The sequence below is a fragment of the Amblyomma americanum genome, chromosome 9 (genome assembly GCF_052857255.1).
Source record: "Amblyomma americanum isolate KBUSLIRL-KWMA chromosome 9, ASM5285725v1, whole genome shotgun sequence".
Classification (NCBI taxonomy): domain Eukaryota; kingdom Metazoa; phylum Arthropoda; class Arachnida; order Ixodida; family Ixodidae; genus Amblyomma; species Amblyomma americanum.
Window position 1 is genome coordinate 129074761 of NC_135505.1, and position 24622 is coordinate 129099382.

The 24622-nt window shown below is 43.8% G+C and overlaps 1 protein-coding gene across 3 annotated transcripts in view; it reads right to left on the bottom strand.

Moving 5' to 3' along the window:
* Positions 1-2757: 2757 nt before the first annotated feature.
* Positions 2758-24622, bottom strand: part of LOC144104339 (uncharacterized) — a 32005-nt gene continuing 10140 nt past the window's right edge. For 2 of the 3 annotated variants that reach the window (XM_077637279.1, XM_077637278.1), the window contains exons 3-4: positions 7719-7853; positions 2758-3744 (exon numbers count right to left, since the gene is read on the bottom strand). In XM_077637279.1, the coding sequence (XP_077493405.1) occupies positions 3466-3744; positions 7719-7853 (414 nt within the window). In that variant the 3' untranslated portion in view covers positions 2758-3465. Of the gene's footprint in view, positions 3745-7718; positions 7854-11955; positions 13469-24622 lie in introns of those variants that run through there. The other variant, XM_077637277.1, reaches the window with a different exon arrangement.

Below are 24622 nucleotides of genomic sequence, written 5' to 3' on the forward strand. Positions count from 1 at the left end.
TAAAGTGAAGGCAGGAAGCATCGAAATCCTTGGCGCGCTTTTGGCGACCAGTTTCGGTTCGAAGAGGGGTGTGGCGGATAAATAATTTCTCCTGTAGAATGCGGAGCCATTTTGTCCTTCACGTTTCACCTAGCAGCAGGTATACATGCAAACTGCCATTCAGTTTTACTATCGCAACAAAGCTTCATTGTCAACAAAAAAAAAGTTAATCTTATATTTATGATTAACCACGCCAATGTACAAGCGTCTGCGTTTCAAGTAACTGTCTTGTCCTTCAAGCTATACGCCAAATAAAAAAATCTGCTAAGTTGAGCGACCTTTACCATGAAATTTTTTTAGGCCAAAAAAACAACGCCCTCTAATGCGCGAACCTCACCCTATGGAATTTTCTTTAAAGAAACGGGCGGCGCGTATTGCTGGGGCATATACTGGAGACATATCGAAAATTTTGAACGTGATAAACTAGCAATGAAATCTAAGGTCTGACGAAATCTCGTCTGGTCGGGTAGTAAGTAACTAATTTAAACAGAAAAAAAGGCAGACGCCGACCAAAGGTTTTTGTCAAAACAGACGTTTCGGCTTCCATACGGAAGCCTTGTTCAAAAAAAAAATATCAAGCGACTGGGTAGTGAGGTGGAGCTACAATAAACATTTTGCCTAGAAATTGCGTCCCGGAAACTTTTGTCCCCAGTAGTACATGTAAACAGTGGCGCGTGGCCTCCGCGAGATACGCTAGTAAATACGATGCGCCATTGCCGTATTCATGTAAACGCGGCTAGACATTACACAAAACGGAATGTACTCGCCGCAGCGGTGATTTGGCCCTCAGTGGAATTGCTCGCATCTGCACCAACAGGCGGGACAGCAAACAGTGGCCTGAGGCAGCAGTTCCTTGCGATTAAGTACGCGACCAACGCAGCAAAACATGCGAAGTGAGCTGCCGAAGCGAAACAGTGCTCACCTCCCAAGCCCCTGAAAACCAGTGAGCGACAAGCACAGCTCTGGCATTTACGCATCGTAAGAATTGCCTAGGGGCCCGTGCAATTTTTGGGAACTAGGAGGCCTGTTTTCGGAGGTGAGCCTCGCTTCTGTCCTACCTGCAGATTTTGTGCGCAAGCCGCACCGCTGCACATGCGCTTGCGTGTCCGTGGTGAATCGGTGCAGCTAGGACTGAAGGTCCTTTGTGGGTTGATCAAATCATAGAAGGCACAAATTTTACTCACTTCTATGAAGTGCGGATAAGAAAGAAAACGGCAGAGGATGCAACCCTTACAATGTGGCTAAACAGTATACTTCAGATGGAATCCGTAAGGGATAATAAGGGAGAGAGAGGTGCCGTAGTGGAGGGCTCCGGAATAATTTCGACCACCTGGGGATCTTATTCCGGATCCCTCCACTACGGCACCTCTCTCTCTCCCTTATTATTCCTTACGGATTCCATCTGAAGTATACTGTTGAGCCACATTGTAAGGGTTGCATCCTCTGCCGGAGCCCTCCACTACGGCACCTCTCTCTTCCTTTCTTCTTTCACTCCCTCCTTTACCCTCCCTTACGGCGCGGTTCAGGTGTCCAACGATATATGAGACAGATACTGCGCCATTTCCTCTCCCTCCAAAACCAATTATTATTATTATTATTATGATAATAAGGGAGAAGGGTCGCATAGAAGAAAAGCTGCATAATAAGAAAATTTGTTTATTACAATTGTATATACCAGTAACGTAACATAGCAGTTCTAAACAAAGTTCTTACGGAAGGCTCTCACCGGTCTTGATAGGGGCGTAATACATGGTTTAAACAATGAGACAGTCCAATTTAAAGGCTTGATAATAGGATTAATTCACGAGAAAGGGTAGCACAGCATTGGAACAAAAATACAATAAAGGCAGAAATGTTGAAACACCAAAAGCAGTGTTCCTCTTTATTCTAAAAGGTTGCCTAAAATCAGCAGCAAATTGTAGAGCACAATACCATACAAAAGTACAAGTACAGTTGCCATAGTTGCCACATGTAACGGTTCTTTCAGGCGCGTAACATGGCCGTTGGGTGTAAACCAGATTCAGCCGCGATAGCTTATAGCAGTCGTGAGTCAAGCAGAGACTGGCCGAGTCATAAGTTTAAATGGGCGAGTGAGCCCGTATCAGTGAGCGCAGATGAGTCGTGAGACAAACTGAATGAGCCGACATGAGCCGTGAGTTGAAATGAGTGAGTCCACATGAGTTGTGAATCGAAACGAGTGAGCCCAGATGAGTCATAAGTACAAATGAGTGAGTGAGCCTAGATAAGTCATGAGTCTGCAACTTGAGTCGTTATAAGTGGTTGACCCGGGATGGGTGGTGAGTATGAGTGAGCCCAAGTAAGTTGTGATCATAAATGAGTTTCAGTTCATGAGTTCGAGTGAGCACAGGTCTCTGAGTGTGAGTTCGAGTGAGCCCGTAGGTTGACCAAGCTTTGTGAGTGAGTCTTAGTGAGCACTCGTGATTTTGCCGAAGTATGCGGAGCACACTTATTTGTACCACCTTTTTTCACGTATATTCAGTAAAAGAAATTTGCACATTTCTTAAAGTTCTGTAGAACTCCAACAGTGGCATATGCTAGGTCACGTATAAACTGCGTGCATAATTTTATTTGAGCTAAATGAGAGAAGACAGGACCGATACGGCTGATGCATTCCCCTTGTTATGGTGGTGCATTAGCTGTGCCGTGTTACTCTCATGGTATAGTGACTGTGAGAGGGAAAGGACACCACAGAGACAAAAAAATGAACGCACCGGAAACTGTGCTTTTATTGTGAACTGTCGCGAAAGAGGGCAAAATTTATCACAGGTGTTCATTTAGCACGTGGCGAAATAAACCTTATTATATGAGAAAAATAACACACATTGCGTAAATCACATTAGAAAACTTAAAAAGTAAATTAGTTAACAAATACGTTATGTAGCACAAGTCTGGCAAGGCTTTGCGACAATGAAGACACTTCTTTTGTCCGCCGAAGTAAGACATAAGTCGCTTCTGGACAGACCATAAAAAGCGCTTGAAAGTCGTACTCGATATTCTCTAACAGACCTGAATTAGTGACAAGAAATAGGTCGTTGTTCCCCATGAGACATTTGTTTCATGTGCACGAGGGGCCTGAACAACCCAGATAAGTATTCCACCACGCATGCGTAGAAAAAATACGAGCGTTGCGCAAAGATGCAAACTCTCCCCAATATATATCAACTTTTTTAACGAAGCAAGCAAAAGAAAAAATTCGATTATTTCAGAACAACACCATGCAGGTATTCAATCAGAGAGAAATCTTAATTCACGGAAATTTCGTGTTGTCTTCATGTTTCTTGTATTTCGTCCGCACTGACACGCTGTCTATTCACAGCGTGTGAACAGATAAACATCTTTTGATGTACGAGCTCTATAAATCAATCTGTAAAACAGCTTCTAGTTGGCAGGAAAGAAAGCGCAATATCAGTCCCGCAAAGGTGGAGAGTGCCACTGTCGGAGGCGCCGGGCGCGCCTGCTTGCATCACGCCAATTCGGCCGAAAGCGATCATGCAATGCGCGGAAGAAATTTCGGACTGTATTCTTCACTTTCGTGCAGAAGGCCAATGCCAGCTGGCACAGTTGCAGAGCGTTACTCGCCCCGTGGACAGCGCAGAGGATAGTGAACAACACGGCCCGGAGCCACCATGGCGGGTCTTCCTGCCGGTCGACCAACAGGTAAGGCATTCCTGGAGCTACCTGCGACTGTGGCAGAACGCATTGAAACCAAACGCGAGAAGGTCAGCATGGAGTGCATTGCATCTGTCAGCTGCGTACGACAGCTTGGAAATGAGTACGTAGTTTATAAAAGCTAATACAGCACGGCTAGGGGCATGAAAACTTAAGTATTATTATGAAACATGGTACCAAGGCAAGAGACAAGGATGAAGGGAGAAGACAACACGAACGCCGTTCTATGTTCCATAAGGCAAACAACCAACTAGCCCAGCTGTCTAGCCTTAGCGACTTACTTTCTAGTGCATTGGGCCCGGTTATACCTTCTTTTTTCTGTGCGAACCCTTCCACGACCCTTGTCAACCTCTTAGCAGTGACCACATGCCGGGCACGGAAACTCACGTTTACATTCGATCATCGCATTGTCCTACCTGGTGTTTGTGGCTTGTTTTCACGGTGCTTCCCATCTGCGCGGCACGCCACAAGAATGACGAAAATTTGTGGTTGTTGTTGTTGTTGACCTCACGAAAATCTCCGGCGTTTGTGTTGTCTTCTTCTTTCGTCCTTGTCTCTTGAGCTTGTACCATGTTCCATAATAATGCAAACAACCAACTAGCCCAGCTGTCTACCCTTAGAAAACAAAATTAGAAGTGCTTTGTTGATAACAGCAGCAATTTCCACGCTCAAAAAGAGCAAAGTTTTCACTGTGCGGCATCGCATTCTACTTTGGTTGTCAGAGTTTCACGAAGAAGCGAAGAACGACAGGACAATTACTAAGTTATACATTCTGCTTATTTCGAAATTAAGCGAAATACTCGCACCAACAGTGAATTTTGGATTAGTTTCTCTGGGCGGTAAACTTCCATACAACAGGCAGTCAGGCTGATGACAATACATCAACCATGCATGTGTAATTCAGAGGGAACATACATGTGTCGCGTTTATAACGAGAGTTATTTTACTCGCATGATACGGTTCAAATTATTCCCAACGAATCTACGCTCTCTTTCGTGCTTTCGGTTCTGGACGTCATTTTATGATCTTCACCTCCTCTCTTGTCGAGATTTCAGCGAAATATATTTAGAGGGTCTTTTTAAGAAAGTGGTCGGGGGCTTCTTGTATGGAAAAAAATTGATTTGTTATTCAAGCGATGCTGTACAGCCGCAGCCTGACAAGGCTGGCCATTCGCGATCACACATCATCTGGGAATATTCGTTTCCTCATCGTGTCAAAATGTGGAGAAGTTGCAAACAAATACGCTTCCGTAATAAAGCAGGCCTGATGACAACGGTTGATATATATTTGGTAAAAGAGTTATGGACAAACCATAAGAGCCCGCCTATCTTTGAAGCCATCCTCTAATTAATCTCTGTGGAGGCTTACTGACATCAACGTTATTGGCGTCACATAGGGTCACGGGCTGTAACCGGCAGTAGCCAAAGTGTAAAAATCACCGATTACTCCAATTTCAGTACCATTTGCAAATTTATATCTAGCAGAGATTAGTGTGCAGCTCTCCACTCTCCATGGCAGGAAGAAAAGCTTGGTCTTGGCTCTAAAAATCAACAAGGTTCTATACATAGACGCGTAGTGGCATAATTGACATTGCTGCAAAAATCAACAATGAGCACAAGGAAATATCGGCAGTAAAAGAGACCTATTAATGCTGTACAAACTGGTTGACTTGAAAGCTCTATGGTGGCGACACGTAATTCTTTGAAGTTTGCAAATCCGCACTGCAAATAGGTGATCCAATAACCTCGGCTCATGCAGACAGAAAATCATTTTCTTCGTGATTGCCTACCAATTGGCACAACCTCACGTGACGGCTTTTATCTATTCTACACGCACAAAAGCTGTAAGAGAGCTTGAAGTACATGCGATTGCGGAATTTTGTTCTGCTGCCCTTGGCTATGAAATGAAAACGAAAAGGCATTTAGAAGGATAAAGACGTGCAGGGTACTAGAAATGACACTACTATTTCTGGGTGCGTTATCTAACACGCATAAGACGCTATCTACAATTTCAAAAATAAATATCAAATAGCTTACGCTGTTCTACATCGCATGTACAGAATGTTTTTAAAGGTTATAGTTTCAACAAATGATCACATATGCATTTTTAATCGGCATGTTGCTCTATAGGGCCGGAAAGGCTTTCTACTTGCCTGTTCAGGCACCTGTTTTGTCCCCGCGGAAAATAATTTTTCCGCCTATATAGTACATGTGCTTTGGTTTATGGGGGCTCAACGTCCCGAAGCGACTAAGGCTAAGAGGGACGCCGTAGTGGAGAACTCCGGAAATTCCGACCGTCTGGGGTTCTGTGATTATCCATCAAGAAAAACAATTATTTGGTTTCCTAATGGAAAAAAGTACAATACGTTCAATCTCTGCACGGAGCGGCCAACTTTCGCACAGTGTGTCAAATGAATAAAGTATGAACATAAAGATGTGACAAATTGTCAAGATGACACATGAAAGCAAGGCGGAAATTTGGGCGAGTTGGTAAGTGTTCATTTTCGCTCACAGCGCAACACGAACGGGTTTGTGCTAGTCCTTCGTCTTGTGTCCCGTTCGTGCTGCGCTGAGAGCGAAAATGGACACATGAAACGTCTTAGAATCAATTTTGCTTATGAAGGTAGACGTCACACTTGATGATGGGGGAAAAAATGTAGAAGGAATTTAAGCTCGGCCTTAAAGGGGCTCTGAGAGGGGCTCTAATAAAGTTGCAGTACGGCTGGGATATTAAAGCACGCCTCTTAACGAATACTGTCAAGCAAGAAATTTTCTAATGCGCTTTGTAGAAGCTGAGTTATCTGCAGTACAAATTTGAATATTCGCGTCTTCGCGCCTTTCTCTCTCCTCTCTTCCCTTTTTGCACGCTGGAAGTTGGCTCTCCTTCGCCGGCCCCACCTCCGGGGAAGAGCTTCCTGGCCCGCCGGAGCTACGCGGCTAATTGGCCGCGGCCACGGTAGCTGCCTGACGTCTGAAAGAATCCAACCAGTAGCCACTTCTCAACAAGTATACGTAGATGCGAGCGACGGAGGAGAGTGCGAGCATGAAAAAGTCGCCGGGAAGGGCTCGTAAACTTTCGCGTGTGATTGTGGGTCCTCTGCTGCGTGTAGAAGTGTACCATTTGGCTCAGGTTTTGATGACAACGCAATGCAGTGATTGAGTGAGTTGATGTGCTGTCCTCAGAAGGCGTTTCAGAGCCCCTTTAAGGGTATGACGCGCCAGCGTAGTTGGTTAATTCCCATATACGCGAAGCTCATTCTGTGTTCTACGTTGACAGATCCCTGAGAGTCCTTGTACCCCTCCTGGCGCAGTGGTGCAGCGGTTAAGCGATGCGCCACTGCCCAGCGATGGCAGGTTTTCTCAGTGGTGGGCATTCTGTGACAGAGGTCACTCTTACCGAGCGATCAATCATTAAATTATTGGCCACCTGCCACGGTGGGCAGTTTGCTCACTATCCGGTAAGTGGTTGCAATGACCCCGCAGGGTCACGTGACCCAGGTAGCCCCGCTTCTTTTTTGCTCTCAGGGGACCACCTGCTCAGCCATGCCCGTGATCTCTCGTTCACAATGCCGATGTCGACAACGCTGACACCTTACTTTATGGAGAACAGGACTTTTAATACTATCGTGCTAAAAGCTTGTGCTATTACCGGTGGCAAAATATTTCTGCATAAATATGGTAGATGATGCCTTATCTCGCTCATTGTTTTGTGAAATACCGCGTATGGCTTTGGCTATATGAGATAAAAGGAACCTTATTTTGGACACGAAGGATGCTATACCAGCCTGAAGCTAATAAATCAATGCTGGGTGGTGCAATTAGTCATAAAAAGCTGCAGCTTTGTTATGTAAAGAAGCGCCTGAAATTTACTGAAAGCAGTGTGGAAGACAATCACAATTTCTGCCTACCCAGCTCGTGATAAATAAAAAGAAAATGGTTTGAATCTGAAAGCGTATATATGTTTTCATACCGCCTACAGGACACACATACTTGGATAATGAGGCTCCTTGCAGTGTTTTCTGGCCAGAAAAGTGCAGTGGGCGGGCAGGGTGTGAAAGGTTGATATGAGGCCTGCCTCACAGGAGCGATTCCGCCAATACTCGCAGGGACAGCCGCTTTCCATATCTGTAAAATAGGAATTATTGCAAGTTGGGCAGTAGCTGGCTAATTGCAACATTTAAAAGGACCATGTGACCATCTGCTAAACCAGGCAGAAGAACTACTTTTGTGTGGTTACTGGGCGCGTTTTTAAAATTATTCATAAAACCTATTTATTGTGTCATCCTCTGAACTAGCAAATACAACTGCTCCAAATTAAGTAAAAGCTTTACTGCCGACTGATATTAGGACTCCAAAAAGTAGATTGGCTCTTTTGCGAGTGCTCGCTAGTCAGGTAGCTTTGGAAATTTTAGCCAACCCCTTAAAATGCTTTTCATGCGTCAAACCGCTAAAGCGTTACGCTAAACAATGCGAATTTTGCTTTATATTGCCACGCCTGGATGAAATCAGGCGAAACGTTTGGTCAACAGTACACCTGATCTTTTTTTGCAGACCCCTTAAGCAGAGGGTTGAGTGAAGCGATATCCATCATTCCTACCACATCCTCCTGCGCTGTCGCAGAAAACAGGGAGGTGGAGAAAACTTACGTGGTAGCATCTGGCAGCTGGTGTTTTCGGAAATTCAAGAGTGCCTATGAAGTTCGGAGAACGGGAAGCATAGCGGCATGCTTTAAAATTTAGCCCTATAAGTTTTACGCAGTGAAGAGCATCACCCAGGTGTATTTGGAAAGAGATTTACTCTGTTTTCCCATCCCATTACCTTATTCGAACCTTCTGCTAGTTCAGGGAGTTCAAGTGATTTTGAAGATTTTACTGTTTTTGTTTATATGGTGAGAACATTAAAAAATATGGTTTTCTTTCGCTTCCCTCGGTGATGTTTAGTTCTTGGCACTTCACAGAACGTGCGCACGTAGCGTAATATATTAGAAACTCGGTACATTTGCTGATGTGGTTTATACAAGAATCAGATTGCAGCGGACGATGTCTCCGTGTTAGGCTGCGCTTTTGGGGACATTCATAGAGCTGTACCAAGGAGGATAATATGGGAGCGATGCGAGCTAATTTAACCTAAAAGCAGCTAATGTATCGATCAAGCAGCATTTCGCTTTACGAGAAAAAGGCTGGCTTCTAGTCGCCACATCGTTTTTTATGACCCAGTTTTCATCCTCTTCACAGAGAATGACGAAGCTAACATTAAGTGTAACTTCTCATCTGATCTGAAGAACTGTGGAATTCTAGCGATATATTTTACAAATATTTATATACCAAACCCGATCTTCTTTCTCTACACATTGTTCACTGCTGCATGCCAGTAATCAATTTAGATTTCTTGTTCCTCCCATTATATTAAGGGAGATAGCCCTAGAATTGATACAATGACATCACATAAACTGCAGTTGTGAATAACACACTATTTGGTAACTAATTTATGGATAATTTCGGATTTTCTTCCGAATTCGGGCGGAATGCGCTCCAGTTATCCTCATATTTAAATTTTGCGTTTTAGCCGCCGCAATGGCTGAGTGCTGATGGTGCTCGGCTGCTGGCCCGAAAGACGCGGGTTCGATCCTGGCCGCGGCGGTCGAATTTCGATGGAGGCGAAATTCTAGAGGCCCGTGTGCTGTGCGATGTCAGTGCACGTTAAAGAACCCCAGGTGGTCGAAATTTCCGGAGCCCTTCACTACGGCGTCTCTCATAGCCTGAGTCACTTTGGGACGTTAAACCCTCATAAACCAAACCAAATTTTGCGTTTTAATGCTTCAAATCAATACAAGGGCAATCAGGGATTATCGTAGTGTAGGGCTCCACATTAATTTTGGCCACCGGTCGTTCTTTACATGCTGTATGAAAGTTCACAGCCTCCCTGTCGACTTTTGCATTTCGCCTCCATCTAAGCGCGGCCGCCGCACCCGCATCAGATCCCGTGTCGCCATGCTTAGCACCCGAATAAACGAATAGAGTAGAAGGCGTTGCCGCGGTGAAAGCGAGTATAGACGGCACTAGTATGACGCCGACAAATACCTACCCACCTGAAATCGCACACTGTTGCACTCGATCGTTTTCAAGCACCTTTGTAGTCTCCACTCAGCAAACTGAGAACCACATTATGGATACGATGAAGCTGTTATGTGTCGTGAGGTAATAGATCTAGAATGGGGCTTGGCTGTTTGTTTCGCCTATGTGGTGTTGTGCTCTCGATTCCTTCCCGCTGTGGAATTCGGCGAAGTTGGGCATGGGGAGGATTCTCTGAAGACCACCGCGAGGGTGGGTGAGCCCTCTTGGGGAGACGTGACTACAAGACTGCCAGAGGCAACGACAATAGCGTCCCCACGTGTTCGAACAGGAATGTTGGATGCAGCGACGACAATAGCGTCCCCACGTGTTAAACAGGAATGCCAGCGACGACCATAAGCGTATTCGCTCCGGTCCTCGCCACGACGAAGTGCGGTATCAGTGTGGTCCCCTTCAGTCACGCTGGATTTGAACAATTGCCCGAGTGCCGCGCCTACGACAGAGCTTCCGCGTTCCGGTCACCAGTACAAGATCTTTCGACACCTGTTGGGAGACAGCCTGCATTCCTGTGTCATGCAGGTGCCCTCCGGTTCCACATGGGCGCGGTCCGGACGCACGTGCGCGGCAACCTGGAGGCCGCGGGGACGACAACATGACCGGGTCCTGTTCCTTTCCCTCGACCGAGCTGCGAAAAAACATCAGGACCGCCCTACCGTTGGTGGTACCATCAGTGCCGTCGTGTGATTGGACATCATTCTTCGAACTGTATTCCCCAGCTAGGGATTTGGGGAATACGAAGAGTATTTAAGGAGCTGCTGGTTTGATGCCAGGAGAGAGCCCCCTTCTTGAGAGGTATCAGAGACTCCCGACTCCGAAGAAGCTCTCTTTACTGAGAAGCACTCTCAGTTGCCCGTACTTGTACATAATGTAAATAGTCCTTGTATAAAGTTTTCCAAGTTTTCTTCCTCCGATCGTCCTCGTCTCTTCTCCGTCACGCTACCTGAATCCCAACAGTGGCTGCGTGCGGTTAGTGTGCCACACAGCGTACGGATGACCTTGCCGCGTCTCTGCTGTCACTCTTGTTCCAAAGCAGGGCATGGCAAGGAAGGAGCTTCTTTTTCTTTTTCTACACTCAGGTTATACGCCCTTCATAAATACACCTAATGGCTCGTTTTTAGTGACCAATGATACAGATAGCAAGGACGCTAACAGGTAAAACGCGCAGAAATGGGCTCTGGGGTTCTGGGTGGTTGAACGCGCGCTATTTGCTACCGTGCGCCTCAGGCACTTTCGCCAATCCTCCTCACCAAGTAAGATCCTAATTTGAGAGTATTAGTGACATTAAAAGCTTCGCCCGCCCTTTAAAAAAACAGGCGCTGCTAACAATCCTCATTTCAGGAAATGCAATCTTCATAAACGTATTCCACCTAAAACCATTTTGACTTTTCCTGCACTTGACGTCTACCTTGAATTTTCAACTACAGCCTTCAGCACGTTTGGGCAGAGCGCAGTAGCAGTCTATGGCGAAAGAAAGCGGAATGTTGGCTCAGCAACTCTCCCAGTTGTGCGGCGTACATTCCAGAGCTATTTGCATATCTGCAAGCAGGTATCCGAGCACGAGATGCCGACTTGAAATCAAGTAACCACTTGAAAATTCCGCTAGCTTGCAGTTACAGAGTCGCTTGACAGCTCTAGACAAACCTCGTCATTGCTGTACACGTGATCTTTAAAGAACTATTCTTTACGTTTCGGGAACCCGCGGAAGCCTGAACCATTGGCACTTTAAAGACTAGAAAAAAATCGCTCCTCGGCAGAAAAATTGCTGGCGAAAATAATTTTTGCCTAAGTACTTGCCTGGAAATCATACAGTTTTCAGTTGCTGCCTTTATATATTCTGGGTGCTTTGGGTATGCCTTGCAGTTACAGCACAGAAACACAGCGTTTGCCGCCCAACTGGCATTCTGCATAAATAGGGATTTAAACACCACTAGAATTCCACTTTCAAATACTGCCGCCATTTCGACAACACCGTCGTGCCCCGCGCTTTAGCAGGCAAATGCAGAATCTTTAATTTTCCCCGAGAAGCGAACTATTAGTGCAAAAAGCTTACAGAAAGAATCCAGAGCAGCTTAGAGCATTGATTAAAAGACAGGAAGTTGTTTAGAATAAGTATTTTATTTCCCCAAAAGGCAAACATATAAGAAAGAGACATGACATCACCGAGACCTCAAAGAATTAAGTTTATAAGTGGACTTTCCGTTCGATTACACAAAAAATTGTGTCCTCCGAAAAATGTCTAGGAAAAAAAGAAAGCTCTTTGCGTCATTAGTGCTAAACAGCATGTGTAAAATACGGAAGTAAATGCAGCTTTTTCTTCAAGTAGTAAATGTTAGGCGTTTTTCTGCGGCATGGAAATTTTGCAGGCAGCTTTCGTGTACTCTGCTATTCACAGTTCGATTTAACCGTTTTGTGATAATTGCAAAAAAAAAATATTTGTAATACAGACTAGCTTGGCTTGAAGCTATTGCAACACCTTCTGTTGAGCGCAAAAGAGTTCTACTTCTTAAGATACATTGTTTCAACAGTTCGCATTATACGGCAATAAATTAAGTAGATCAGCAGATGAAATATGCTGAAGGTACGCTGCCTCAGGATTTAGTTGGGATCATTTTTATAGACATCATTTGGTAATTCGGAATTCATTTTCCGCTAGTTACAATAAGGTTCCAGTAGTACAAATCTTTAATGTTTGGTGCGCCTAAAACTCACAAGCTTGCACTGACCCAAAGCAAATATGCAGATTTGGTTGTCTCGGACTCGTGAAAGAAGAAAATGATAACGCAAAATTCATTACAACATCGAGTGGGTCTTTCTGTGGAGCCTTGATTGTTTCGTCCTTTTTGGGCAAGGACTTCTTGCCTCCAGTAAAGTGGTGCAGTGCAGTACCGTTATACTCCAAAGAGGAAAGATTCCCGTGATAGGTTGCAGATGGGAATGCGTCCTCCAATGTATTAAAAACAAACTACAACTAATTTTAACACCAACTTGCATTTGTAGTGCGTAGTACCTACATTAGGGTGAAAAACAAACAAACATAACCCTACAATATCACGCTGTAAAAAACACGCATATTCAATCAGTGTGGGAGAAGTCTGCTAACGCAGAAGAACAAGGGCCATTATCGCTAGTTGCAACTTCATATCCGGTGTCTTGACAGTAGAACACAGTTCCATTTTTTGTGTGTTCACGTAACCCCTCCTTAGCAGGAGCAAATATGTTCAGCAGAGCTTCCTTTCCTTTTTGAGCTTTTTTTTTAATTATATCTGCAAAATTTTTCTTTTTCCTCGGAGATGAACTCAGCTCGAAAAGAAGTTCGAGAAGCCACTTATATTCCCGACCTCGCGTAGGGGGCGTTTCACTTTTTCCCACTTCTTGAATGATATCTGGAGCGAGTGCTGACAACAAATATTCGTATTTTAGGTGGTCATCGTTAATTCTCAGCATGGATAAGTGTTCTTCGAAAGCATCGTGCCAGGTTTTCATGTCTTCGTCTGACAGGGCGAGGGTAGGCAACTCTGGGATGGTTTTTTCCAGGATACAGCTTCCTTGTGCCTTGGTGTTCCCATCATGTGGCTCGGGCTCCGATGTTCGCTGTGCAGCGCAGGTGGTCTGCGTTGGAAGTGTTGTCGTCGGCTAAGCCAAGTGTTCATTCTGCCCTGCTCACGTTCATTTCATAATACAATGCCGTTCTACGACGCTACGCATACGCTGTTTTATTTTTACTGAATTTGAGCTGCTGCATAAAAGTTGTAATTAGCCCGACATGAAATCCAATGTCGCGCGTTTTCGACTTATTCTCAGATATCTCGCCGCGGTAGTCATTATTACGACTTACAACATTTACATTCCTCGATATCGCGCCCTCTCAATCATGTTTGCTGGCTACAGAATACTTGCTTTCTGGATACCTGAAGCGGGCTTTTTCCGCACGCCCTTACTTCCCTATTCAAATTTTATATCGTTCAACCTAACATCAGAAATTAAAAGTCGCATCCCGAAATTATTTTTCGCTGACGAAAATCCTCAAGGTGGTATTTGCGCTTAAGCGAAGTGCTGTAGAAAACGCTTCTCGTGCGGTTAATTAAAGGCCGAGAAGCCGTAATTAATATAAAAACTAGCGAGCATATGCGGCAGAGCATATTGAATTTTTAATGTTAACATTTTTATTCAAGCTTGTTTTAATACTTGTAATAGTAATATTCAACGAGGATCGGAATTTCACGTGAAACATCGAACTATTATGGAGGGCTGCCGTAATAAAAATTTGGAAAACATCCTCGTATAAGCGTACTTGATTCTTACAATGTGAGAATGCCGCGACGTAAATCGCCCCGTAACACTGAAAATCCACCAACTCGTCCAAAAAAACCGCTGCCCCGAACAGTAACTTCGCACGAGTTCCGCTTAAAATTCCGCATAAATTCAACAATTACAATCACACTTTAAAGCTATTACAAGCTTTGTACAAGATGTTAGCTCCTTCATGATAGAGTAACTTTGTGAAGAGCACTTTCGCCGGCATGAAGCGTACACGAGCGTCCCAGGGCACACACTTTTCGCGAACGTCCGTCATGGACTCTTTTTTGACGATCAATAACAACACAAGTACTACAAGAACACCTAACCAGCGACCTGGCCAAATATGACAAAATGGCTGAAATTTTTAAGCCATACTGGATCGTAAAAGAATGATCTATAGCAAACTAAAGGACTTCGGAAGATTTCCAGTGAGTGGAAACCATGCTTAATGAAGATGAAAATATTCGGCAAGAGAAAACGTGCCCTACATAGATCTAAATTCCGAAATAGATTTAAACTCTTCCCTGCGCAGAAATCGTAACATCCCTGCGCCATGCTTTCCACAAAAAACCCTCTACAGACGTCCGCAGGCACCTGAAGAACGATATCAGATAAGCTGACATTAATGACCGATAAAGACCTACTATTGAAGAGACCACAATATCACTTACTTAAAAACTAAACTACGTCGCAAATGTGCCGCCACAAGTGTCACAGAAGGCTTCAGTTGCTAGAGTTTTTGTTCGCCATTAAGTGTGGATCATTCTAAGTAAGTTCCAAGAAAAAAAGATACTGGGTTCTGGAAAGTTTAAAAAGTTTAGATATTGTTTACTTGATTCGAATCGGTGAGAACGCATGGCTTTTTTGCTACGTAGAAGACGACAAAAAGCGGGCAGTGCCACGTGACAAAGCGCTAGCGCTAGGCGAACAGAATAATAATAATAATAATAATAATAATAATAATAATAATAATAATAATAATAATAATAATAATAATAATAATAATAATGATAATGATAATAATAATAATTGGTTTTGGGGAAAGGAAATGGCGCACTATCTGTCTCATATCGTTGGACGCCCGAACCGTGCCGCAAGAGAAGGGATAAAGGAGGGAGTGAAAGAAGAAAGGAAGAGGAGGTGCCGTAGTGGAGGGCTCCGGAATAATTTCGACCACCTGGAGATACGCAAACAGAAAACGCGGAGAGGCGACGAACGATTCTGCTAAGTGTTGCAGTATTTTCTTGTCTATGCATTATAACATTTTTTTATTCGTCCTTTTTTTTCTTATTCCTCACGTTTCTTGTTTATCCAAACTCTTATCCCCTTTCAGTCTATGTCATTCTTGAGGTAGAATACACCGATATGTTCCTTTATCGCGTACTTAACTTTTGCCTTTACTGAGTACAGGTGAATAGCAACCTCTGCCTCCCGATTCTTGACCGATCCCCAAGTGTGGGTATGGGTCGTCTCGTAAAAGGCTAATAATAATAATAATAATAATAATATGATTATGCGCGGGGTTGGTACTCATTTTACTGCTGAGGCACCAAAAATACAAGATATTTTAATGGCATGAGCAAGCACAGCTATTTCACACATAGGCAAGGTACATTCACTACAACTTCATACTGAGCAGCTAGCTGCTTTCGCTATGCATATTATTGACACAAATAGTACTAATCAAAGTTTATTTCAAGTGTTAGTTTCTTTCAAGTGTTATCTGAATTCAAACTGAAAATGTAGGCATATTTCTATTCAGACCAAATAGAAAAAAAATATTAACCCTGCTTGCCTGACATGGCACTGAATTCGAATTTCTGGTCCTCGGTAAGGACGAATGAATGCAACAGCATACGCATGATTGTTTTCTTATGATGTTTTCCCGACATTGCAGCCTCGAATTACGAAGGCTGAAGGTTAACCTCACCACAACCACCCTTAATTATTTAATGAGCCAAAATTTATCTTAATCTGGTCATCTGATTTGTGTTCCTCAAAAAGAAAAGGGTGCTTCCATGAGGGGTCCCTGAAGCTCCGAAAAGCCGCTCTTGCAAACAGATGTTTTCGACAGAAGAAAAGACGCAGGGTGCTGGTGTATTCCGGTACGGGTACTGCGTTGTGGTGTCCCATAAGATCTACACCAATGGGGCAGAAACGTGGAGGCTAACGAATATGTCTTAGCTTAAATTAATAAAACGCAGCGGCTTATGGAAAGAAAAATGAGTGGAGTAACGTTAAGAGAACGAAGGCTGGAAGAGTGGGTAATGGAAGAAAACACGGGTAGTCGAATTCAAGAGGAAGAAATGGGCTTGTGCAGGGAATGTAACGCGAAGGCAAGATAACCGCTGGCCCTTAAGGGTAACGGAGTGGATTGCAAGAGAAGGCAAACGTATCAGGGGGCGGCAGAAAGTTAGGTTTGGTGATCAGATTCAGAAGTGTGCGGGAATACGGGGGTCGCAACTGGCAAATGACAGAGTTGATTGGATAGATATGGGAAAGGCCTTTGCCCTGCAGTGGGTGTGGTAAGGCTGATTATGATGATGATGACTGAATCGTGGATAGCTTAAACGTGTACGCGGATGCCATGAGGAAGCGAGAATATTAGGTGCTAGTCACCTGAAGTCCACGTGCCGCGGCTCCTCTATTTTGTGTGTGTCCAATGCGGCCTTAGGACAACGTCCAATCTCGTGCTCGAGCAAGGCCCTTAATCGCTCGTGCTCGCGCCGTCAGCATGCTGCACGAAGCCCGTCAATGAACACGGCTGGCTTCGCACAGCACTCGGCCCGCCTTTTACTCTTGACGACATGCGTCGAAGGAAGTACAAGACGTACTCTTTCCACAAGCGAACAAAGCAGCTCGCAAGATTAAAGCCGCCGCCTCGCGAAGACACGAAACACCTGTCAGTGTGCACATTCTGATAGTCATAGGGGAATAAAGCTCTCAACCTTCGTAAATCAGTGCAGCACGTTTGCTTTTGTTTATAGTTTATGAGGGTTTCATCTCCCAAAGCAACTCAGGCCATGAGGCACGCCGTAGTGAAGGACTCCGGAAACGTCGACCACCTGGGGTTCCTTAACGCGCACTCTCGACGAGTACGATTGATTTCACAAGCATACCATGTAAAGACAAGTTGCCGAATATGATCATGCTTTTTTTATAATTATGAAAATCTTTCCTTTCATTTCATTCACCATGCGTACATTCCTCAACTTTAGGCTACTTCCAATAAATTTTGGAGTTAGCGCTTCTGGGCCACGCTTTCTTCAGTATATACGCACTGTTCATGAAGATGGTCGCAGATAGTGCCACAATCATTCAGTCGCAACTTCCATAAAATTCATTTCGAAAGATTACCGCTATTTAGAGGAAGACGGAGGACACCAAGGACACACCCGGATCAGTCCGAACATATCGCTCAGTTTGCACAGATGCACAACAGACCTAACTGTCTCAGCCAAACATTTAATTTCCTTTTCTAATGAAAGCGCGAATAATTTGCCATGCTGCATTTAGAGCTGCTTTACAAATGAGATACTGGTCTTCCGTTTCATAAAGCAGCCGTCTTCACGTTCTTGATAAAAGATGACGCCATCTTCACAGCAAGCATCGAACTGCGGCATATTGAAGAATGCTGAATGCAGCTGCCGGGTTTCCCGATGTTGTGGAGGTCTTTAACAGACAGAGCTCCGTAGGTTTCAGGACTCTCGCCGGCTCAGAGGAGAAGAAACGGCGAAGTCCCTCAGAATTTCGCTAATGATTTCATGGTCTCTTCATCACAGGATCTCTTTGCCCACTGGAGGTTTCACGTTCACCTTCGCTCACAACTGCAATGTTAGTTCTTTCGCAACCGTGGCAACGCCCTTATATGATTCGCTTTAATTGAATCGTTTTATGATTCGCTTTATGGTTCGTTTTATTATTTAAGTGATTCGATTATATGATTCGCTTTAATTCCGAGCGTCGAGACTCGTTATCGTGTTGGAGGTGCTGTCATTTCCATACCTTGGAGAAGAATAACCAGTCGCAACACAGGATTCATGACCAGACATCGCTCTCGAGGTGCAGTCCATTTGGTGGTGAAAAGCTATTTTTTCATTTTTATTTCTCGATATAGAAAGATAAGTGTGCAGCGCCACAGATTCCGGAATGCCAGTCCTACCCAAGTTGTTTTCTGCTCTGTAGGCACTGTCTCCACACGTAAAGTCCGCGCTGACTTCAAATAGATTCTCTTTGATGTCACTTCCGGCAGGCTGTGGTTTTGTGCGTCCACAATCATTGGCGCCCTTCATTGTCGAGCCTCGTTTACACGACTTGCCACAGTCGTTCGCGGTGGTTTCAGTTTCAATCTTGGCAAAGCAGGGCTCATTTGTAAAAGCACAGGCTTCTGAAGTGTGCCGCTATGTGCCACGTTTTTGACCTTTTTTGGCCGTACAAAATAAAGATAATAGATTCTTTTTTTCTTTGTTTCTATTCGTGGCCAAAACAGACAAGTTGCTCTGCCGACTGATAAACAACCTTATTCTTGTGCCTGCAAGCCTTGTACTGCAAGATTCCGTGCAAACGTGACGACACAGTTATGTAGCACTTATGTTGATTTCAGAAGTGCTACATTGTTTTTCTGTTCCACCTACCCATGGGATGTCTCCCATGCTGACTCACTTTAGCCCCTCTCGCGCATGTAATGAGGAAGGCTGGCTGCTAGCTTGGTTTGAACCTCAAAAGTCGTCGGCCTTTCACACAAGGCCACTGCCTCGTCTTTCTGAAAAAAAAAAAGAATTACAGAGAATGCTGTGCAAAGGCAGCCACTTTAAGTTGACTGTTGACTACATACACGGCTGAAATGTTTCAAACTATTACGCGTGACAATGAAAATTTTAGCCTTTAGGTTTATGAACTGCGGTTTCGTAGGATTGCTAGTAGCATATGAGAGTTCATTCTGGGGCGCCAGATCATGTGAATAATAATATGGTACATTAGATTCCATAGTTGTCTGAATTAAATATTCTTAATTTTCCTTTACTGTGACTAACGCAACGCTCTAAGTAGTTTAAAGCAATGTATGCAAGGTACCTGGGACCATCTTGTATGAATCTCTACAGTACAATAAAACTGTTACAATGCGCGCAGGAAGACGGCGTAAATGTGCTAGAAATACTCCGACTGCGTCAGGTAATAGCGTTCTGAATGGAAGCTTCAACTCGCACACGTTATTTCTTGGGCACCGGATATACTTCACAAAATTAGGAAACTATAAGAAACTTCTGCGTAACCATTTTGCACTTGATAACTGGAAAAATAAATATATATGGTTTACTTTCTTGCTTCTCGTCTATAATGCCCAAGTATGTTCTTAGTTATGGTGAGCAGCTGTGACGACTTGGTACCATGAATTTTACAGAAAACGCGCAGCTATGAGTTCTCAATTGGCACGGAATATTGATAATGCCTCAGTTTATGGCACGTATCGGGAAAATATTAGATGTAAAAATCACCTGAAGCAGCCCTGCAACGTCTTTTTTGTTCTTCGGCAATGCGCATCACTAATAATTACGCTTTCGAATTAGTTGTAATCGGGGCGGTTTCCAGCTTCCTGTCAGCTGAAACTATTTTAAGCTGTACACTCGTTACAAACTAGCGATTGTGTCGTCAGCACAGTAAGAACCTTGTCATAAATTTTGGGACCTGAGAAAAAAAATTTGCTATAGCAAACAACACGCATTAATTTCGATCAATGGCCATTACTAATGAAGAAAAACAAGGTGAGGATACGGCTACAACGGTCATTAAATTCGTAACGACAAAATGAACATTTACAATTTAAGCATCCTTCGGGGCGTCTTCTCTCGGGCTCTTAAATTGGATGGATATTACAAAAGCCAAAAGGAGCTTTCTCAATTGTGGGCAATAAAGCTCGCTTCAAATCTTGGTGTTGAACTGAATCCGTGCAGCCTCACTGCCGACTTCATCTGCCGCTTGCGTGGTACGTTTCTTGAACATTGGGTGGCTGTCCAAGTATAACAATGCTCTTTCGCTGAGATTAGCAGTCAGAAAGGACGGCAGGTAGCGCAATGCGTATTTCCACGTTACTTCGTGATTCCTACCCACCGCGGTGGCTCGGTGGTTAAGGTACTCATCTATTGATACGGCGTACCCTTTGTAGAACCCGATCGCGAAGGCAACATTTCGATGACGACGAAACGCGAAAGGCGCCTGTGTGCTGTGAGATGTCAATGCAGGTTCAAGATCCCCGGGTGGATACAGTACAGTTCAGGTATCCATCGAGATATGTGTGACAGTTACTGTGTCTTTTCCTTTCTTCAAAACCAATTTTCGATTTTCTAATTCCTCGCCCACAAGTTTTGTGGAAGATATTTCTGCACAAGTAGAACGGTCAAAAGGCAGTCAAAGGGCTGGATTGGACAAGGTGCTTCCAGAGTGTCCAGGATTTCCTATATTTCGGCTTGATGATAACTGTCGAGCTTCAATGACGCATCCACTGCAATGACCGCACTTAGCCAGTCACGAGAACTAAGGTACAAAAAGAAGGTGTCTTTTTCGGTGGTTTCGAAACGTCACAGGAGCCTTGCGTTGCTTGATACAATGGGTCGGATAAAAGGCCCGTACCTGCCTTATTCAGCTCCTGTTGCGATCCGCTGGGAAGACAAAGGTGTGAGCATAGACGTTGGTTAGTTGCACGTTGGTTAGCTGGACCTTGATTGCACGTTAGAAGCACCTCGGTTATAGATCTTGGTTAGATGCGCCTTGGTCAGATGCACCTTGATTAGTTGCAGCCTGGCCAGGTTAGTTGTACCCTTGCTAGTTGCAGCATAGTTAGTTGCAGCACGGTTAGTTGCAGCACGGTTAGTTGCAGCACGGTTAGTTGCAGCACGATTAGTTGCAGCACGGTTAGTTGCAGCATGGTTAGTTGCAGCATGGTTTGTTGCAGCATGGTTAGTTGCAGCATGGTTAGTTGCAGCATGGTTTGTTGCAGCATGGTTTGTTGCAGCATGGTTTGTTGCAACCTGATTAGTTGCACTTTGGTCAGTTGCACTTTCGCCATTTCTACGTTGGTTAGGTGCCGACGTAAGCAGAAGATCCAGGAGGCGCAAGTGAAATATCGAATAGAAGACGTTTTTTCCACACTGGTTAATCCCGGTTATAATTTCTATCTAATATGAAACCAGGTCAACCGGTAAACACCCAAAAACTGATTTAGCCAGCTACGTGGGTGCTCAAGTCAACTTTTCATTTCCTAACTCTTAGCCTCCTAAAGTACAAAAAAAAATTCAAAAGCGGTACCCTCTCCGGAAAAATTTACTTCAGCGTGACAATTCTGTATGCCACCTATTTTTATTAACTTTACAGCAGTAGGAGTAGCAGCATCACGCACAATGCTGAATATAGCAGAAAATATTGATTATCAGAAAAGAGGAGCATATTATAAGGTTGCGTGCAACATGATTACATGCTGCATATATATTTCCGAATGCAGATGATTCGACAGCTGCCACAAGCTCAATTGTTAAAGAAACGTGCGCAACATAAGCAGGCTGTGTTGAGTCCACTGGAAACATGATTTTTTTTCTACACTGTAGTGAATTATCTTTAAGCCATGAAATGCCGGCACAACTAATCTTTGATTAAACAAGTCATATTAAAACATATTAGCCTATACTTTGCCTTTCTTAATGAAAGTCATAACTTAGTCCTTAATTTCCCTACCTTCGTCTGCTCAACTACTTAATGAGGGCCTTGTTTCTAGTAGCCTTGTTGCCACTGGTAGCAATAGAGGGCTTCCTTAAAGCTGCCACCCTTACAGCTCAATCAAGCTCCACGCAACACTCGCGGTGCTAGATGATGCTTTATGTCCGCTGGTGTGGACGAAGATCGGGCAGTTGAACACACGCAATGTAGGTATTGCGAGGCTGGGGAAAACATAAATGCCCATAAATTATAATTTTGGACACTGCCATAGCATAAGAAAAAGGAGTTATTGACATCCCAGTGAAAATCAAGATGGAATGGTTAAGGGCAAGCACCTCATGCGAGGCAAGATAACCGATCACTGTTAAAGGCAACAGACTTCATTCAAGGACAAGGCAATCATTGCACAGAGGGGGTGGGGGGGGGGGTGCTGAGTGTGATGTGGGAGGATGAGATTAGGAAGTTTGTGGCGATAAAGTGACCGCGCCTGGCACAGGGCCTGTTTAATTGAAGAGATATGGGAGAAGTGTTTTGCCTCCAGTGGGTGTAGTCAGGGTGAAAATAATGGTGAGATCAATTAAAGGACTACAGAAACTATGCATATCGCAAGCAGAAGTCATGAAAGATGCCAATTACTTTTTTTTCTCAATGCAGAACGGCAGTGTTACGTGGCGGCCAGCCGAACAATGAGGCGTGATGAACGATCGACAAGAGATGATTTAATGTCTGGCGGCCTAGCACGAGCACTTCATTTGATGGTGATGACGTTGTCCTCAGGCTGAATGGCACATGCCTACGGTGGGGGATTGGGCAGGGTTCATTGCTGATACAAACGCACACATGAGCAAGAATTGGAGTAATTGGATTATTTTGTGACCACATCATTCCCCGCCACTGCCAACTCCGTATTCTTCGTCACAATACTTTAAACCTTGAGTAGCGTGGGATCTTTGTTTCCGAACTGTTTAGCGCAGTCCATTGTCTAAGCAAAATTCATTTGAGAAATTGATTCTCATTACCTCTGTTAACGTTCTTACTGAAAAACTTTCAGACAGACGAACGAATAGTGTGCAACAGTCTAGCTGGTGATGGAGACTCGGTATTCCTAGTAGCAATAAGATCGAAGACAAGTAAAATGATAAAATTTTGCAAGAGACTTAGTGAGCAGCGCGATTATGGAAACAATAGATGTTGTAGCAGTTTTTGAATATAAAGAGGCGAATGACATTGTATCCAGATACCGGGAATCGCTAAATCGTACTTATTTTTGAGGGGTATGTGCGACTTGCACTTGAGAAATCTGAAAACAAGGTCTGCTTTAGGAAAAGTTACTGCTAGCTGAAATTTAGCGAATCATCAGTTTGCCAGCGACTGACAGAATTAGTGTTTTCACCTGCTTGCGTTGACAGTAAATTTTAAACAGCACACAAAGGAAGAGAAATAAGGGATGGTTGTGACGTACAGGAGAAGCATGCGAACAGTCGCCTAAAACGACGCGCATATAAGAATTTTTTTTAATTTTGTAAGTTTATCGATGAAAAATAAGTAAAGAAACTATTGTATTAGTTAAATATATTTGATTAGGACGTGGAAGAGAAAAAACACACAAGACGCTTGTGGGATCAAAGACAGTTAGAAAAATTAATCAAGGAGGCAGTGTACTCCTGCTTTGTGCAATGTCAAGTGTGCGTGATGTGTGCAACAATCCAAGGTTCAATCACATCTCTTCATTACAAACACAGTGAAAGTTGCACTCAGGGATTACTGGTGAATGTAATACTAGAAGGCTATCTTCTGACAATACAATTGTGATTGAGGCTCTATACTTTGGTAAATGCTCTTGTACTCCAGCATAAAGCGTAAGCACCGGTGATGTTCCGTACTCGTCTCATGAAATGTGCGGACCTATATTAGATACTGGATGCAGGTGTTTCCTGTAGAATGGACTGCCTGACCTATAGATTATGTATGCATAATATAGAAAAAAAATCGCAGAAGGAACCGACCGATGTGCCGCAGGTAACTCCTTTAGTCTTCAGATTTGGCTCTGCTTAAGAATAGACAGATGCAGAAAAAATAATTCCTGATGTGTATTAATGAAGGCCTAGAACTGTTTGAAATTGGAAGTTTTTTATCACGAAATACAATGTATTTTTGTCTATAGGGACATTTTAACTCTCATGAAGAACTGTGTAATTAAAGTCGGTCCAAGTACTATTAATGGACTTCACGACAAGGCAAAAACAGCTGGGGGTGCCTGAATGTAAGGTGGACGATTGACATTAGGACTTTTTCGGATATAAGAAGGCCACAGCTGGTGAAGATGAGTGTTAATGGGCTGGATATGTGCGATGTCTTTGTTCTACAGTCGGTGTGCTTGGGTGAAGATGAGGGTGAGTAAACCTTTCTGAATGCAGCGAGGCAAGTTAAAAAAAAAAGTAGTTGTATTTCAGCAGTCCAAACAAAACTTTTCAACGTTCTCTTAACACATCATCACTTCTCACTGCTTGTAAAATAGGAAATCTCGTTCCACTTCAAACATCCACCGACAAGAAAAGATGAGAACTACTGACCCACTTTCTACGTGTCAATTTTCCGCAGTTTGTCAACTTCATTGAATCTAATCAAGTTTCTGCCTTCTGTCTTTGTAGTTTTCTAAATTAATTCCAGTAAAACACACCTTATAACCGTAAAGCACAGTGTACCACATGTTTTAGATCGTTCATCATGCGGCGACAATTTTTTTCTCAGCAATTG